Raw genomic sequence first — 18,123 nt, forward strand, 5'->3', positions numbered from 1 at the left:
TTTCAAAGATTATGTCTATTGCTTTTTCAGTTGGTACATTTGTAAATAGGTTAGTTACATCAAAAAAGGTAAATCTGGCACCTGCAGGAATATTTATATCTTTAACTTTCGTTGCTAATTCACTTGTGTTCTTAACTGAGTATGATTTATCAAATGCATAGTACTGTTTCAGAATTTCGTATAGTAAATGGGGGACTCTGGAGGCATGTGTATTTTTAGAATTAACAATAGGCCTCAATGGAACTTGAGGTTTATGGATCTTAGGTTGAGCTCTCAGTCTTGGGGCTGTGGGATTTATTAAAATGTATGTTCTTGCTTGTTTTTCTGTGAAGAGGAATTGCATTTATTCTGATTTTGTTTTGGAATTTTATATTTGGATCTTGTTTGAGCTTTGTTATGTTGTTTTTCGAAAAGAAAGTCAATGTTTTAGTGATGTATTCATCTTTGTACACAGAGTACTATCTCTTTATTTAGAAGAAAACACTTTCAAGAGTAAGACAGATACAATAAAGAGCATTTTTATAAGCAATGACTACACAGCGAAAACAATTGACTTTAGACAGACAAATACACAAAAGCAAGACAACGACAACAAGTGGCCACACTGTGAAAGAAGAGAAAATACTCGCCAGTATCCCATACCTGAGCACACATGTCCCAAAAAATTGCTAACCTAAAAAAAAAAAGTGGCAATTTCATTCTCAACTAATAATAAGTCAGGAAACTTACTCGTCCATAACATAAAATCAAACATGCAAACATACAACGAAGTATCACGTCCCAGTTGTCCTGCCTACTATGTAGAGAGAACAGGCAGAAACTTCAAAACCTGTTTTCAAGAACACATAAATGCTTTCAGGCTCAACCACTTCGAAAAATCAGTTATTGCATAATGTATGCTGGAAACGAAACATGCCATCAACAATCTATAAAACAATTTGGTAGTACTACATAATGAAGCAACTGGTAAGACCCTAAATCTGTTAGAACAACGGGAGATATACCTCCACAAAATCAAAAAGAAGAATGTACGTTTAATGAATGGACAGATTTCGCACGCCACAGCTATTTCAGTAATTTTAAAGACCTATTCTAAAGTTATTTGCTGCATATGTCAATTGTTTAATAATTATATCTTTAGCACTACAAATAAATTCATCTCTGACCACATCATGAACAAAAACATCTGTGAAGTGTTTACAAACATGCGTATGCGAATGTGCCTCTTGAATGAAGTGATATGTACGAAAACAATGGAGAAAAGAATGTGTGCTGGTGCTAAAATGTTAAAACTGATTTTCTTGGCTTATTTGGTAGGTTTACACTGTTCATCTTTTCCACTATTTCGCACATATTTTCTGCGTTTGACTTACAAAATTCATAACCTAGCGTCAAACCTTTTTGTGACAGGAATATGCATTTCACCTCATTCAAGAGAAAAAATAAAGCTTGTATTAAGACGAATTACACCTGATGATGGACCCACAGAGTCCGAATTGCACTGTGTACTTAAAAAAAAACACGAAAAGTTGTGACTGAAGGCGTTTTTTAATTCATACCTCCAGTGTAAAACATTCAGTGAAAATCAGCAACAAGCCTACATAGTGGAAGAACTATTGAACTGGGCTCAACAGTATGAAAGAAATGACACACACACACACACACACACACACACACACACACACACACACACACACACACACACACACAGTTTTGGCCTTATGCCACACTGTGAATTCAAATGACATAACCCAACAAAATGTCACATTTGATAAAGAGAGTTTCAGAAGACACAAATCAAGCTTCTGTGGAAAAAGAACGTCAACAACGAACAAATTCATCAACTGGTGCCAGTATATCAATGAAACACAACAGAAAAGAACTGGATGAAAGACGAAAAGGAAGGAAGATTTGGGTTTAACATCCTGTCAACATCTACGTCAGCAGAGATGGTGCACAAGGTTGGAATATTTCAAGTTCGGGGAAGGAAATTAGCAAGGCCCTTTCAAAGGAACCATCGTGGCATTTGCCTGGACCAATTTATGGAAAGCACAGAAAATTTAAATCTAGACAGCCGGATGCGGATTTGAACCACTATTGTCCTGAATGCAAGTCCACTTCGCGAACCACTACACCACCTTGTTTGTTCAGATGAAAGAAGTATGACAGGCTCTTGAATGCGGTCCCTATGGCAATTGTGAAACACAACCAGGACTTTGTCTCTCCATACAGCAGGTAGTAAGAGAAGAGATACAGCAGTTTATGGTAGACAAAATTGTTGGATAAAGTACACAAGAGATAATAGCCACGGATGTTGAACCCATACGTCAGGAGGTAACAGAACATTGAAGAGAAGGTGTATCAGTCTTCAGCACTGTTCTCTGCCACCAGTTGAAGGTGAGACTCTTGCCAACTAAGAATTATGCTGTAGCTGTTAAATGGCAACCCAGCATTCGACCAATGCAGTTACAATCAACTCCATCAAGTATAATGCCCCTGAGAAGGACAGACATTTGAGGGCTGGTGTACAATACACCAGTATGTTTACACAGTGGATGTCCTGAATATATTGTATGCTACTACTGAAAAAGACAACAAGTATTCGATGACTATTACACTTCAAGACATAAACCATCACAACAGTTCTATTCACGTAAGTCAACTGCAGACATTTACAATCGATCTGTCGGACAAAACACATCACCGGATTGCAGGCGAGGTCACTTCTCAACACACTGTAGTCATTCCCTGTCACCGTAAATAAATATCAAGCACTTGGCTAGCCACCAAATGCATGAAAACTAAGTGAGGTGACTTTCTACTATGGAGGTGAGAGTTTCACAAACGAAAACCCACCATGGACAACAGTTACCAAAATGTTATGAAATCTCACTGACGTCATCACTGATGGCCAACCTGTCTGGGTACCAGTTGATTCAGGGGCTTCTTTTCCTGCTTCGACAGAATATAGTCACCACAAGCAGTTTTACACTGTAGAAGATCAGAACTCCAGATTGATGGAACTATTATACAGGGTTATTACAAATGATTGAAGCGATTTCACAGCTCTACAATAACTTTATTATTTGAGATATTTTCACAATGCTTTGCACACACATACAAAAACTCAAAAAGTTTTTTTAGGCATTCACAAATGTTCGATATGTGCCCCTTTAGTGATTCGGCAGACATCAAGCTGATAATCAAGTTCCTTCCACACTTGGCGCAGCATGTCCCCATCAATGAGTTCGAAAGCATCGTTGATGCGAGCTCGCAGTTCTGGCACGTTTCTTGGTAGACGAGGTTTAAACACTGAATCTTTCACATAACCCCACAGAAAGAAATTGCATGGGGTTAAGTTGGGAGAGCGTGGAGGCCATGACATGAATTGCTGATCATGATCTCCACCACGACCGATCCATCGGTTTTCCAATCTCCTGTTTAAGAAATGCCGAACATCATGATGGAAGTGCGGTGGAGCACCATCCTGTGGTACGTTTAGCTCCCTGCTTGCTTTATTCGTCGACTTCCGCGGGCTACGCGTGGAACTTGCCCGCACGCGTTCAACCGTTTCTTCGCTCACTGCAGGCCGACCCGTTGATTTCCCCTTACAGAGGCATCCAGAAGCTCTCAACTGCGCATACCATCGCCGAATGGAGTTAGCAGTTGGTGGATCTTTGTTTCGTCCTGAAGTGTCGTTGCACTCTTATACTCTTATGACTGACTGATGTGAGTGTATTTCAAGCACGACATACGCTTTCTCGGCTCCTGTCGCCATTTTGTCTCACTGCGCTCTTGAGCGCTATGGCGGCAGAAACCTGAAGTGCGGCTTCAGCCGAACAAAACTTTATGAGTTTTTCTACGTATCTATAGTGTGTCGTGACCATATGTCAATGAATGGAGCTACAGTGAATTTATGAAATTGCTTCAATCATTTGTAATAGCCCTGTAACAAGCACACACAACAAAGGCTGCTCTGGGCCATTGTTGCAGTTGAAGACATTGTTATCCCACTGTTATCAACGAGATGTGTTCCAGACATCAGTCTAGATGCTCCCTTAAACACTGAAGGATTTGTCAACTATAAAAAGTTACTCAGTCTCGCAAAATAAATCTGCATACCTGTAATGACCACAAGTATTGCATGTTGTAAAGGAGAACTTTGGATCAGTAGCTGTAAAGAGAAACCACAATTTATCTCTAAAGGTACAAATGTACCAACAGCCAAATAGTTTGGGACTGGCAACTCTGTGCCACTGATGAAGAATCAGGTCCATTAACACTACAAAAAACACAGTGCAGGAAACTACTATCAGACTACCAATGGGATCTCGTCTGACTGGGGACCAATGTCAGTGAGAGTTAGTCACTTTGTACCAAATTCTGGATGCTTTCAAATCCAGAGTAGAGAAAAGAATGAACAGGTGTCCCATGGTAAAACACTGTATCAAGATGGAGGATCATCCACCAACCAGTCAATGCTCATGTAGTGTGTTGTTGGCTGAACAGCACACAATTTTGAAGGAAGTAGAGAAAAAGATGCAAGATGGCATTATTGAACCTTCAGAGTGTCCTTGGTCCTATCCTGTGGTCCTCACAAAGAAAAAGGATGGCACACGGCATTTCTACATGACTACCTACGACTGAACAAAAAAAGTCAGTCAGTCTAGTGACTGACGTGCACTGACGACACACTAAACTACTTGAATGGAACAAATTATTTCTCAACTATGGATATGCAGATAGGCTGCTAGCAAATAGAGTTTGGCGCAGGCTGCCAAGGCAGAGACTGCCTTTGTAACTCCTGACAGCCTCCACGAGTTCAAAGTTACGCCGTCTAGACTGTGTAACGCTCCGGTCACATTCAAGCTTATGATGAACAACCTGCTTTGACACATTAAATGGATGATGTGTTTTGCTCTCTGGATGACATTATTGTTGTTTTCAAATGCATTTGAAGAACTTGTAAGCTGGCTAACAACTGTGCTGAAGTATGTTCATACTGCAGGCAGCTGAATCCTAAAAAGTGGTGCCTCTGCGTCAACCAAGAAATAAAAATCTTTGGCAACCCAGTTAATTGCTGCTGAACATAGGGGAGATTCAGCTTTTTAAAACTATAGAAGTCTTGAATAAGAAATAACTGACAAAAGGAGAATTCCAGTTAATAAGCGGAACATTGTATAGGAGAAATTATGATCCAAGAGAACATAAATGGATGATTCATCATCCCAGCTCGTCTACTGATAAGAGAAATTACGATCCAAGAGAACATAAATGGATGCTTCATCATCCCAGCTCGTCTACTGCCAGCTATCTTGCAGTATTTCCATGGCACTCTAAGATTTGGTCACCTCAGATTCATGAAGACTCTGCACAGAACCCCGGTATCACTGACCAGGACTCTACCGAACCATTAGACACTATGTGAGGCAATGAATGGAAACGACAGCAGTGGAAACTTGTGCCACAGTTGCTTCCATGGAATCCAATTCCAACTCAGCCCGCAACTGTACCATTCTACTGCACTGGAATCTACCTTTTTGGGATGTTCCAAAAGGTGACATATGGGAATTGATGGATAATAGTCTGCACTGGCTACCTCATCTGCTACGCCATCAGCAAAGCTGTGCCGAGTGCCAAAGCTCTTGAAATTGCAAGGTTCTTTGTAAAAGGCCTAATTCTGAAGCAGAGAGTAACCCATGTGATCATCTCTCATCACGGAAAAGTTTTCCAGTCGAGACTAGCATTAGAAGTAATCTCATGTTGCGACAGCAGCCATAGGATGACAGCTGCTTACCATAAAAAGGCAAATTTCCTCACAGAACCATGTAATAAGGTTTTAGCAGAAATGCTCTTGATGTACACAGATGTCAAACAGAGAGACTATAGTACAATGCTACACATTGTAACTTTTGGTTATAATACAGTGAAACAAGACAGAACAGGATCCACACTGTTCTTTCTGCTCCATGGTTGCAAAGCTGGAACGGCGATGGATACCTTTTTCCTGTTTCAAATCAGATGGCACTCAAGATGACTCCGTGACATACCTTGTGACCAGGACCAACAAAGCAAAACAGTTGGCTTGTGTACAGTCACTAGATACTCAGTAGGTCACAGCACTATAACACCAAGAATTGGACAGTGAGGGCAGACTGAGAGACTTGGTATACAGAAAGTCTGACATGCTACTCTGGGTCATACCATATGCTTCGTCGCTTGTCAGACATCACATAGGAAGTGGAGGGCTATGCTCTTCATCAAGAAGGCAGAAATTGCAGAGACATAGTCCATGTCCTCCCTACTACAGTTTTGAGGCACTTATGGGGACTTCTCTTTTGAGGAAACTTAAGGCCCACTCAATGACTGAAAAGCTTTGACAGGAGGGGCCCTACCTTCGATACTCATCACAGTGAAGAGTACATGACAACACAACCTGAATGTAACATATGCTGCCATACAAAGAACTACTGACAAGATCTAGGTTTAGGATGCTGTAGTTGGCTTCAACAAGAAATTCTGAAAGGGTGGGTCACTGTTCTGAGCAATGCTGAGAGTTGTGCTGTATCCAATGTGGAGTAGTGGTTAGGACTGTGGCTGGTGTGCTGCAGGTTGCCAGCTCAAATCCGATCACCAGCAAGTATTTGCCATTAGTATCATTTCTAGAAGATCCCCAAGTTCCAGAATATTCTATGTCTGTATATACAGCACCATTCTTTACACTTTAGGAAATACTGTAACGAGCTACAAATATTTCTGAAGGGATTTTGTTTTACCGTTACTATTTTCTGGCCTAAGCCCATTGTCAGACAGTGGCATTGACTTCTTTGAAAGTTTTATAGTTGCATCTCCATGAACAGCCCTCCTTTAGATATTACAAGACAAGAGCTTGATTTTCTTTTACAATCCATATTGATCAATGAACTGAACTAAATACAAGATAGTAGCTTTGACTTCGCAAATTCTACTATCTCAAGATGGCCTTAGGCCTGAAATTAGTGACAGTACAATAAAAAATCACTCAAAAAACAACCTTGTGGCTGGTTGCAATATTTTGTAAACTATAATTTAAGAAAACACCTGTTGTGTTCTCTAAGCAAAATTGATAAAATAAAGCACCACACTGGCTCCTGGAGCTCAGGTCCATTCTTTCTGTATGTTGGTGTCCATAATAAACATGCTTTCAATGTTATTTGGTATACTGCACTGACAATGGTCTTTTCGGATTTGGACTAACTAATGGTTATGAAGTGACAACATAATGTCAACACCCCTGTGGATTGTGGGCAATATGACCCGAAAACTCAGGAAGTTGAGAGAGAGATTTAGAAACAGCTCTCTTTCAGGGTATAAAGTACATATTCTTCTTAGCATTGCTGTTTTCACCAATGTTGGTATATATTCTTTGATGCAAAAAATCAATCTCTCTGTACATTCTTTGAAGCAAACACTTGTGTCCAAGTGTCCATCGTGGATTTAAAATATGGCTACAAATTTTATAACGCCAAACTTGTCAAACAAATTTCTTAATCACAAATCTTAGCCTCCAACTGTTCCTCACTGCACATGAAATTACACTCCTCTTACACACAACGGATGTGTATTCCACAGAAGTGAAGAAGAGAGTGCAGTGATACAGCACAGAGTTGAATGGCATAAGAATATGCAAATATCCCAGCAAGTGAAATGAAGTGCAATGTATTTTAGGAACTCACTACTCACTGTTCAAGAAACTTTCTTGAGAACAAGTGATACAAAATTATGAAGAATTTTAATAATGTTTAAGATTTCACCTTTCTTGCACTTATTTGAGTTATTATAAAATTAATTTATTATCTGTGAAAAGTGTTCTTTTCCTTTAAATTTTCAGCAGAAGCTGTAACATTCACATACTCAACAGCTTACATCAACATGGAAACATACTCCAGCAACAGTCATGTGTAGTGAAAATGCATACGAAGTTAGCTGCAGATTCTCTGAATATACAGCCAAATAAATCAGCTATCTGACATTAGCCTCTTACATAAAGCATGCACTATTCTGAATAATAGTGTCACAGCTTGGGGATAGCAAGAGAAGGGGAGGAAGCATTATAGTGAAAAGCTGAGATCATTTCCATTTCAATATGCAGGCCTTTAAAACTTTTTCCAGTTGTCTTGCAGTGGGGCATTTTGCATATTTCAATATAGGTTACCGTATTTACTCGAATCTAAGCCACACTCGAATCTAAGCCACACCTGAAAAATGAGACTCGAAATCAAGGAAAAAAAAAATCCCGAATCTAAGCCGCACCTGAAATTTGAGACTCGAAATTCAAGGGGAGAGAAAAGTTTTACACTGCACCTCCAAATCGAAACAAAGTTGGTCCATTGTAATATGAGACAATTTAGGTCAAATGTATGACGATACAGCTACAGTAGTTTGGTTCGAGTCATAAGCTTAGCAGTTAAGCTTTACCAGGTAGGCATTGCTATGCGTCAGGCGCTCCGTCCGTATTTATACGGCTACCCTTCCTTTTTCACGTGCTTCGTCTAGTTAGAAGTGATTGCCTATTTTTCTTTGATCTGCTAAGTGTCGTTTGCTTTGGTATAGGTTTTTACATCACTCTAAGCTGAAAATTCATTATTGTACTGTGTCATGCATTGTTTGTCGCATTCTGATAATGAGTGTTTACGGCATGTCGCCGCTCGCGGCATGACTTGCTTTTGTGCGCACTACCACCGCTTACAATTAAAAGAAAAAAAGAGGAATCATCTCACTAGTGAAACAATGGCAAGAGACTGCTATTTGTTGTTACTTACACTGCTGCTTTCTTTGATAACGATAAATAAGAACCAAATAATAGGCTGCATATGATAGAAGATGTTCTAGACGAGAGTTTATCGAAAATTTTTCTCCGTTTGAAAATCTTTGCAGACGTGTCTTTAGTACATTACATTCTGCACAGAAATTAGAGTCATCTTAGATTTAAAAACCTAGTCAGTTGCCTTGCTTCATTTCTGACTGTATCACTATTCGGCATAAGAATAATACGAATATAAACATGACATGATACGTATATTCTTCCGTGTTTGCTGTTGTCTCACTCTTAGTTCCGTAGTTTATTAGGCAGACAGGATTTAAATGAGATAGCAGCAAACTCAAAAGAATACATGGCAAAATGTTTACATTCGTATTATTCTTATGGTGCAGAGAATACTGCATGTGATTCACAATTCATGAAAGTTCCTATTAGCAACCATCTCTTGTCACAGGTAGGAAAAAATTCAGAACGTAAAGTTAGCCATATTGACAGACAAACATCCCAAACAGTCTTGCCAGTCGGATTTTTGTAGTACATTGAAAGGCTGCTACATTCGAAGATGAACAATACAGAAAATGTATTTACTTCATTGGATAATGTATGAAAACGCAGTGTTCGAAACTCGGGGCGGAGAAAAAAGCTCGTCTTTCACCTTTTTTTTAATTTGTTTACTGACGCAGAGGTTATGGCGCCAATATTTATCTTTTTGCCTGCAAAGCATGCCTGTGTAGTGCTACATATATTCGACGGCAGATGTTAGTTGTGGCGGCACCTACCAACATTTTTCAGAACTTCCACTTACTCAGCACTCGATTCTAAGCCGCAGGCAGTTTTTTGGATTACAAAAACTGGAGAAAAAGTGCGGCTTAGATTCGAGTTATAAAAATAGGTCACATGCCCCAAGGATAAACACTAAAATATTTACTTTTCTTTACATTGGAATTTCAAAATTGCACTTTCATACTTTCAACATGATACTGATTTTGAATATATATGTTTACTACTGAACTTCAAATTCAAGATGACGACAACATTCGAGGCCTGTAGCAAATATCTTTGTTCCTGAAAAACTAATTTCTCTGACTGCATTCAATATTTCACACACAACATGGTTAGCCAGTGTCCAATGAGACAAATATTGTTTACTGCTGAATTCAATGCATCCCATGATTCAGGTTACCGAATATGTTTTGTAACAGTTGATACAACTAAGAGTTTCTTAAAGTATGTTCTTCATAAAGGCCATAATATTTTGTGCATCTTACTTAACTGATACTTTTACTAAAACACTGAGGTATGTTAAATACAACTATAAATTTTTTGGTCTGCATGAGACCGAAGGAGACACATGTGTCTGATATGCCATGAAGAGTAACTCATTTGCCAGTTACTGTCACACAAGTAGATATGAATGAGTAATGTGAAAATGTTTCATATCCTCCATGCACAACATCCACTACTGATGCCTGTATTTCCTTATTTGTGATCATGGCTCATCACTCAATGACAATTCCTTGTTTATGAATCATCACCTACAAATATTCACACCAAAAATTTAAAGTGTTCTCGGGCAAATCATTAATCACTATATTCATGCCTTTGTTTCAATTAAGGCCAAAATACAGGACATCTTTCAATAAGGGCCAAAACTACAATGTATGGTGACATGAGAAGTAATTCAAAATAGGGAAACGCCGGTTAAAAAGAAAATTTCTACATTAAAAACAGAGGTTTTGAAATCAAGAATTTGACTATTGACAGAAAAGAAATTCAATTTGTAGCTAATCAGTTAAAGTCTTTCTATGGACAGTAAGAATTAATGCAGTAAATGTTAATTTAAACCCACTTTCCTGAGGTATGCACAGTTCTTAAAAAGTTACGAACATTTGTCAACCACTACAAGAACCATTTTTGTTTCTTGTTTTTGTACAAATGACTTCTTTGAACAGCTGCAATAAAGACCATAACATCTGAACCTATCCAGTTTCAATAAATCAATTATGCTCCTATGATGACCATGGACATAATCATGAATCATTTTGAGCAATTTTTATATTAGAATAACAGTTTCAGTCCGTATTTTAAAAATCAATATACATAAATTCTGAGAAATTCTGGAGGTTTTGTAGAAATTATTTTTACTTTTCTCTCTCAAATGGGCCAGCAGAAAAGCAACTGACTAAATGCAATATAAAAGAAGGATTAATACACAAAATAAAATATTATTATGCAACAACAATTCCTGTGTGATGAAAGGTATCGCACAAAGTAATAATTTTTCATACAATTTGTTACTTGGAATTGCAATGCAAGGTTATTAACATACATCTTTATAATACTGTTTTCAAACAAAATTACTTTATAACATGCTTACACATATTCTGCACTGAGACATGCAATGAAGTATAACACGTAGACCTACAGACAACAATAAAAATGCACAAAGACAATAATATACACACATTTCAATTCTTCAAGTATAACAATACACAACATTAAGACATTGTACAGTATTTACAACAACTAAATATATAATAAGCCAGCATACAAATAGAACACATCTGAAATAAATAACAGACAGTAACAAACTCTTTCCTTGTCTTACAAAATAAAATAAACCAACAAAAACAAAAGACTTTTATGATGACATCTTGCCTAAAATGCTACAAGCATTAACTGCTATGTGTAACATGAAGTCCAACTGTATTACCAGCTGACAGACAATGAAAGCCTTAGTAAAAGGAGATACAATAATATACTTTTAGGAATAAAACATTCACCATATATGAATTAGATACTCATAATGAAGAAACCTGTTCTTTAGAAAATTATGTACACTACCTGTACAACTGTTCATTTGGCATTAAACAGTCACAGCTCATTTGAACTGCCAGTTACAACTTCTGATCATTTAGAAACCTTTTGTAGCTTACCAGATGTACATCTACACCTAAGCAATCCACCATGATTTAGAAATGTGTTTTCAGTGTCATGTTTGAGAAAACTGCCTTTCAACATAATGAATCATGTGTAATTTCCTGTAAACTACTGTGTATCTTCAGTCTAAATGCTTGCATAGTTTTGATGTGGTCCATTCAGTTCATGTCTCTACATGAATAAAACTACAGAAACATAAATTAGCTTTCATCTTTGGTTATTTAACTTAAAAAGGAGCTGTGTTTGTTGCAAGGTGTCCATGAAGAAAGTGTGTGGAGAGCTGGAACTAATACCGATGAGCCAAAATATTGTAACCACCTGCTTAACAGCTTGTTTTTCCATTTAAGGAAATAAATACATCACTGATTCTAAGTATCTGGGATCCGACAGTTTGTTGGTATGTTTATGGAGGTCTGTAGCATTATATGTCAATGTACAAGTAATGTAAATCATATAAATAACTGAAACTTCCTGGCAGATTAAAACTGTGTGCCTGACCGAGACTCGAACTCGGGACCTTTGCCTTTCGTGGGCAAGTGCTCTACCATCTGAGCTACCGAAGCACGACTCACGCCCGGTCCTCACACTTTACTTCTGCCAGTATCTTGTCTCCTTTTGTAAAGTTTGGAAGGTAGGATAGCCAACCATTTAGCACCTAGTGGTAGTTTCACTATCCTCCTACTTCTTTCTGTAGACATGACAGCAGCACATGAACATTCAACCAGCTTTGCCATTTTCAAGATAGTTGTTCACAAGCTCCATGCAATAATAATCTGCCTTTTGTCAAAGTCATTTATCTCAACGGATTTCCCCATTTGCAGCCCATATCTTCAACACGGTAATCCCCTGTCTGTGTCTGCTCCACTTACACACATTTGTTACCGCGTCAAGTGCCCGAAAAGACTCCAGGCTGCATCCACTGTTGCAGTGGGCAGTGGTCGTAATGTTTTGGCTTATTAGTGTATGTTATAAACTGCTTATGGCTGTGAAGCACATCTACAGATAGTGAGCATCATATTGGTCTCTCATTACTGTGAATGCGTATCTGATCTCTCAAGATTTTCCTGCTGGCAGCCAAGATTACAGAGGATCCCTGTCTTGCACCCACCTAGTGATGTGCAGTGATTAAGAGACTGAACCCACATTCAGGAAAAAGTTTCAAATGCCCAGCAGGTCATTCATATTTACAGTTTTTGTGGTTTCACTAAATCACTTAAGGCAGATGCCAGGATACTTCCTTTCAAAGAGACACAGCTGCTGAACCTGAGCATCTGTTTCACCCCTAATGGCTTTATTATGAATGGTCTGCTAAACAATAATCTTTCCTGCCTCTTTTGCATGTATATTTCACTTCAACAACAGTGGAAGATTACACGTGGTCTTGAGGATGGTGTTCCAGAAAACGTATGTCAGAAAAAGCCACAAACAAGTCTGAGGCAGAGGCTGCCACTAAAAATGAGTCACGGGCTGGCAATACTTATTATGTATGTAGCAACACTTATTACGTTTGTGCAGCAATTTCTTCCTCAACTTTATTCAAACAAAAACAAAGCAGGAAAGTCGCATAGGCCATCCCACAAGCAACTGAAAATAGAGGAGGAGAGTGAGCTGTGGACCACTGGCAATCAGCATGAACACTGCATCTCACCTAGATGATGAGACCAGCCTCAGTTCCCTTCAAGGACTGTAAACATAAGTGTTCAGATTTTTAAAGCATCAATCCAAGAGCAAAACCAGTCCTCTGCTTTTGATAAAAGTGGGAAAGGATTATGTAAATCTTATTCCTTCTGAAATGTACTCGACTGCATATTTCTCAATGTGCACTGTATGATGGAAATCTGTGCAGTTATCATGGGCAAATGAGGGACACAAATGACTGCAAGTAGTCATTGTAGGGACATGGTGCTTGGGTGTAGGACAAGTATTTTTAACTTTTTTATGTGTAATGTGAAATTCCAAGTTTTTTAATGAATGCCTGCCACACTGCAAATAAGATAGGAACAACAATGCTATGATACCAGTAGTTAACTGCCAATGCGTTTTAAATTTCCTTATGCTGGACAGGCACATGAACCCAGAAACCAGCCTTTTACAAGCACTACTCTTTCTTCCAACAGTCCTAGTCCTGTAAGGTATGAAAGGGAATTAATGTGACGTTTGGAAAGTAGGAGTTAGGTACTGGCATGAATGAAGATGTGGGTCTGGTCATGGGTCATGCCCCAATAGTTCAGATGATACGAGCATTTCTCACAAACAATGGGGTTCTGTGTTCGTATCACAGTCCGACACACAGTTTTAACCTGGCAGTTTCAAAATAGTCCACGTTCGACTGCAGAGAGGAAGATTCGTTCTGCTAAAGTGTTAACTACAAAATCAAACAATTCGTTTTTCTACAGAAAGTGGTGATGCTTTTATATTAGGCATTAACATCAGTATGAAATATAAAGTACTGGGCTGGAAATTTTTAACAAGAAGTGTTAGACTTATAAAAAATGAAAAACATGTATGTGTGTCTTGTGAAAACAATAATACGAAAAACATTATGAAATGATCAGTATTTAGCTAAATAACATGAAACTGGCTTTTTTAACAGATATCATGAAATTTTTAATTTTGCTGTATAAAAATATTATAATTCTCAGGATGGCAGTTTATTAATAATCCTAACTGACAGATAATGAATGATAAAACTGCATTTTGTCCTCTACTTTCGTCAAGCCTGAGGCTCATGTATAATTTTAAAATAATGGTTAATTTCCTGAGTAACAATCTTTGATGTGATGACGAAAATACCACCAAATTTGACCAAAGTAATACTGAATCTGACAACATAATTGATTTTAGGAAAAAAAAACACAAAATTTGCCAAAAACACCACCAAATTTGACAATAAATAACACTGAAGTTGGCAACAATAAATAACAGCAAAACTGGTAAAAAATAACACAGAATATGTGAAAAAAGCAACAAATTTGGCAACAAACCTCACACCCAATTTGGTAAAAATGTACTAAATTTGCAACAAAAGCACTGAATTTGGAAAGAAAGGGCAGTGAATTTGGAGAAAAGTAACAATAAAGTTGGAAAAAATAACACCAAATTTGGCAAAAAAATAACACAGAGTTTGGCAAAAAATAACACTGAGTTTGGCAAAAAATAACACTGAGTTTGGCAAAAAGTAACACTGAATTTGGCAAAAAATAGCACCAACTTTGGCCACAAAAAAAGATTTTTTCCTGTCCCTATTTTAATAACAATTGGATGTGGTTAGGTTGTAAAGTATCAAGGAAGTCACTTGCAAAGTATCTCAGAAAAACTATAACATCATTACACTTCAGTGAGGTATACCAAACGCAACATCTACTTGTTATTAGAAACTATCCTGATAAACATACCAGCTTCTACCGTCTGTACATTCGGCAATAGTTTGAGGGCACTTGTCCTTTCCTGTCCTTGCATCCCAATTCAATAGCCAATATTTTGTAACCTTGAACGGAGAGCATGAAATAAATCATAAAAGAAATCAAATTCTATTTAATATGAAAGGTTTTTGTGTTGTGCCACTTTTTCCAACTTTTAATGGGAGCTATGACAAACCATCTGCAAAACACAGCCTGAACACTATGAAAACCGAGTTCATCAGGAAGGCTCGTAGGTTAAGTTAATAGGTACAAAAGGAGGTGAATTGTGAAAGATCTTGTATATCATCTGAAGATGGATAGTATCATACCAAATATGTAGTGATTAATAAAACAAGTGACATGACTATGAATATTATGGTTTGATAATCAGCTGTTTTTCAGTATAGATAAAGTAACCTTCAACCAGTAATACAATTACTGCAACAAACCTAAACAATTTGCTGGAAGAAAGTAATTTTCAGCAAAATATTGACAAAGACTGTCAATTACAATAATTTATTGTATTGCAAGACCTTTATCAAGCTACAGTGACCTTGTATACAGAAGATAAACATACTCCAGTAACAGTTACAAATCAGTGTAATACACTGTGTGTGTGTGTGTGTGTGTGTGTGTGTGTGTGTGTGTGTGTGTTTTTGTTTTCCAATTAAGACATTTCCCACAGTAAAATGGCGTAAGCCATGAAGTAACTGCCAAAGCAAATAAAACTGCACCTGTTTCTTGTGACAGGTGTTACGCAATGGTGCAGCATACACTGAAATTGAAGTTCGCCAGCTGATGCAGCATTTTCCACTGCCCTGCCATCTGTCCGGTGCAGATCGTGTTTTTCACTGTGCCAGCATGCTATGGCATCCACAGGGAACCTTTTTCTCGAGAAATCTTGAGGAAGATATCGGGTAAAAAGTAGCTACTTGACAATAAACTTCTTATATTTTCATTATTAGTTACAGTTGTTATGTTTTGGAATTAAGTAATCCATTTGTGGAGTTTGTACTGAAAACTAATCACAGAAATCTTAAGCCTCCTGTTGCACTTTAGGTTATATAATGCTGGGTAAGAAATGAGGCTAACAGGTTGACACTGTTTTTAAAGCTGAAAGCAGATTCACATCCATTCCCAGTGCACATTAAATAATTTGAATATAGCTGCAGACACGTGCAGTGTGAAACTGATTTGTTCAATTAGATAATCCTTTTTATGTCTGCAGTGTGAAAGCTGAGTGACCAATAAACGTAAAACAACATTTAATAACTGCTCTCATTCTTAAATACACAATGAATATAGCCTAGCTATTTGCGCATTGTGAACTACGCTGCTTCTTCAAACCCACCCCTTTCAAAGGTAAGTGGTTCTCACACCTACATTGGTTCTTTACAGACAATAAGTGATATATGTAACAGGTTTGGTTGAAACCAATCCTGTGGTTTAGGAGGAGATGTGATACATAAATACATCCATTTTTATAATACATATGGGTTCACATACAAAAATGATGCTTCTTTCCTGAGGAGTTGAGAGAATCACAAACAGGTATGAGCACAGAAATTCAAACACTTCAAGAGAGGTCATCCGCTAAATAGAATTTCATTTGATGTCACCATTTTAAATTTGTTTATTTCATTTACTGTTGTTACCAGCTACCTTTTTTTCATGAAAGACAACTCTGAAAGCTTAAGCCAGCAACTATGTATCTGTAATTCTTCAGGCCTTCTTGGTGATCTGTTGACAACTTGAGGTGTCGGACATTCTGCTAATATCAGGCAGAATACCTGACACTTCAAAGATGTCAACAGAATGCTGGGAAAGCCTGATGCTGGTATCTGGCATAACGGCTGACACCTCACAGATATCAACTATATATATATTGATGATTATCTTGTATTAGTTTGATTCTACTGGTTGAACATTATTACAACAAATTGCTTTTAGACTTGTTTTCATCAAATTATTGCTTTTTCATTTTTATTTTCATTATTTTCTTTTTTGCCTGCATTATTGAACATCCTGCATATTACATTTTCATGTCTAATAGACTAGACGTAGCTATATTTACAGCTGCCACCACTTAACTACTACTATTGCTGACTTTTAACTATAATTATTTTAATAAGTGCCATACACCAGAAAAATTTAATTTGAAGATAGACCAACACAATTAAGTATTTTCACTGTTGTGCAGTTAGCACTGACATCTGTTAGGTGCAAAAATATCACATCTCTGTGAAATAGACACTCATTTCAGTTGGATCAATAATATTATAACTACAGCTGTTATCAATTATTTTCATGTTTCAATCTGCCTGTTTATGTGTAACTTTACTCGTTCCACTTCCCTAAAATCTCTCCATGATCAGATTTAAGACACACAATATATGAATACAGGAACAAACTTAAACCACTAGCTGCAATTACAAGTGAAAACACTGATTTATTGCACTTCACAAAATACTACCACTATTTTATTAAACCCCTTCTAAACACTCCCACTGTATTTCATAAATAAATGCCTGCAGGAAGTAGGAAAAAAGCTTGTGTATTGGGCAATTCAGTGAAGACGCTGGTAATAAAGTGGCTTCATGTTACACAAGTGAGGTTCACCATACCAAGAATGCTATTAACTGAAAGGTGTTTTTGCATCAACATGAGAAGTTCTGAATATCAAAGATTTAACTTACGGGATGGTATTTTCTTGAACACTGTCTTCGCCATAAAGCCTTGAAACCTTTCTGCATAAAAGGCTGGCCTATGCACTGAAACGGTGTCCTGAAAATGTAAGCATGGATAACAACAACAACAATAATAGTAACAGTAGTAGTAGTAGTAGTAGTAGTAGTAATCACAATTGTTATGCTTCAGAATAACTTTTGTTCGATACATTGAAGCAATTTGGTGATATAGGAAAGAAGGAAAGAAAAATAATAAGGAAAATCTTGGAACCAAAATATGACAATGGGAAATAGA

The 18,123-nt window shown here is 37.5% G+C and overlaps 1 protein-coding gene across 9 annotated transcripts in view; it reads right to left on the minus strand.

Annotated features, from left to right (window-relative positions):
• LOC126470298 (phosphatidylinositol 4-phosphate 5-kinase type-1 alpha) overlaps positions 1-18,123 on the minus strand; it is a 311,070-nt gene that overhangs the window by 218,047 nt on the left and 74,900 nt on the right. For all 9 annotated transcript variants that reach the window (XM_050098063.1, XM_050098062.1, XM_050098064.1 and 6 more), the window contains exon 11: positions 17,838-17,925. In XM_050098063.1, the coding sequence (XP_049954020.1) occupies positions 17,838-17,925 (88 nt within the window). The remainder of the gene's footprint in view (positions 1-17,837; positions 17,926-18,123) is intronic.

The sequence above is a fragment of the Schistocerca serialis genome, chromosome 3 (genome assembly GCF_023864345.2).
Source record: "Schistocerca serialis cubense isolate TAMUIC-IGC-003099 chromosome 3, iqSchSeri2.2, whole genome shotgun sequence".
Classification (NCBI taxonomy): domain Eukaryota; kingdom Metazoa; phylum Arthropoda; class Insecta; order Orthoptera; family Acrididae; genus Schistocerca; species Schistocerca serialis.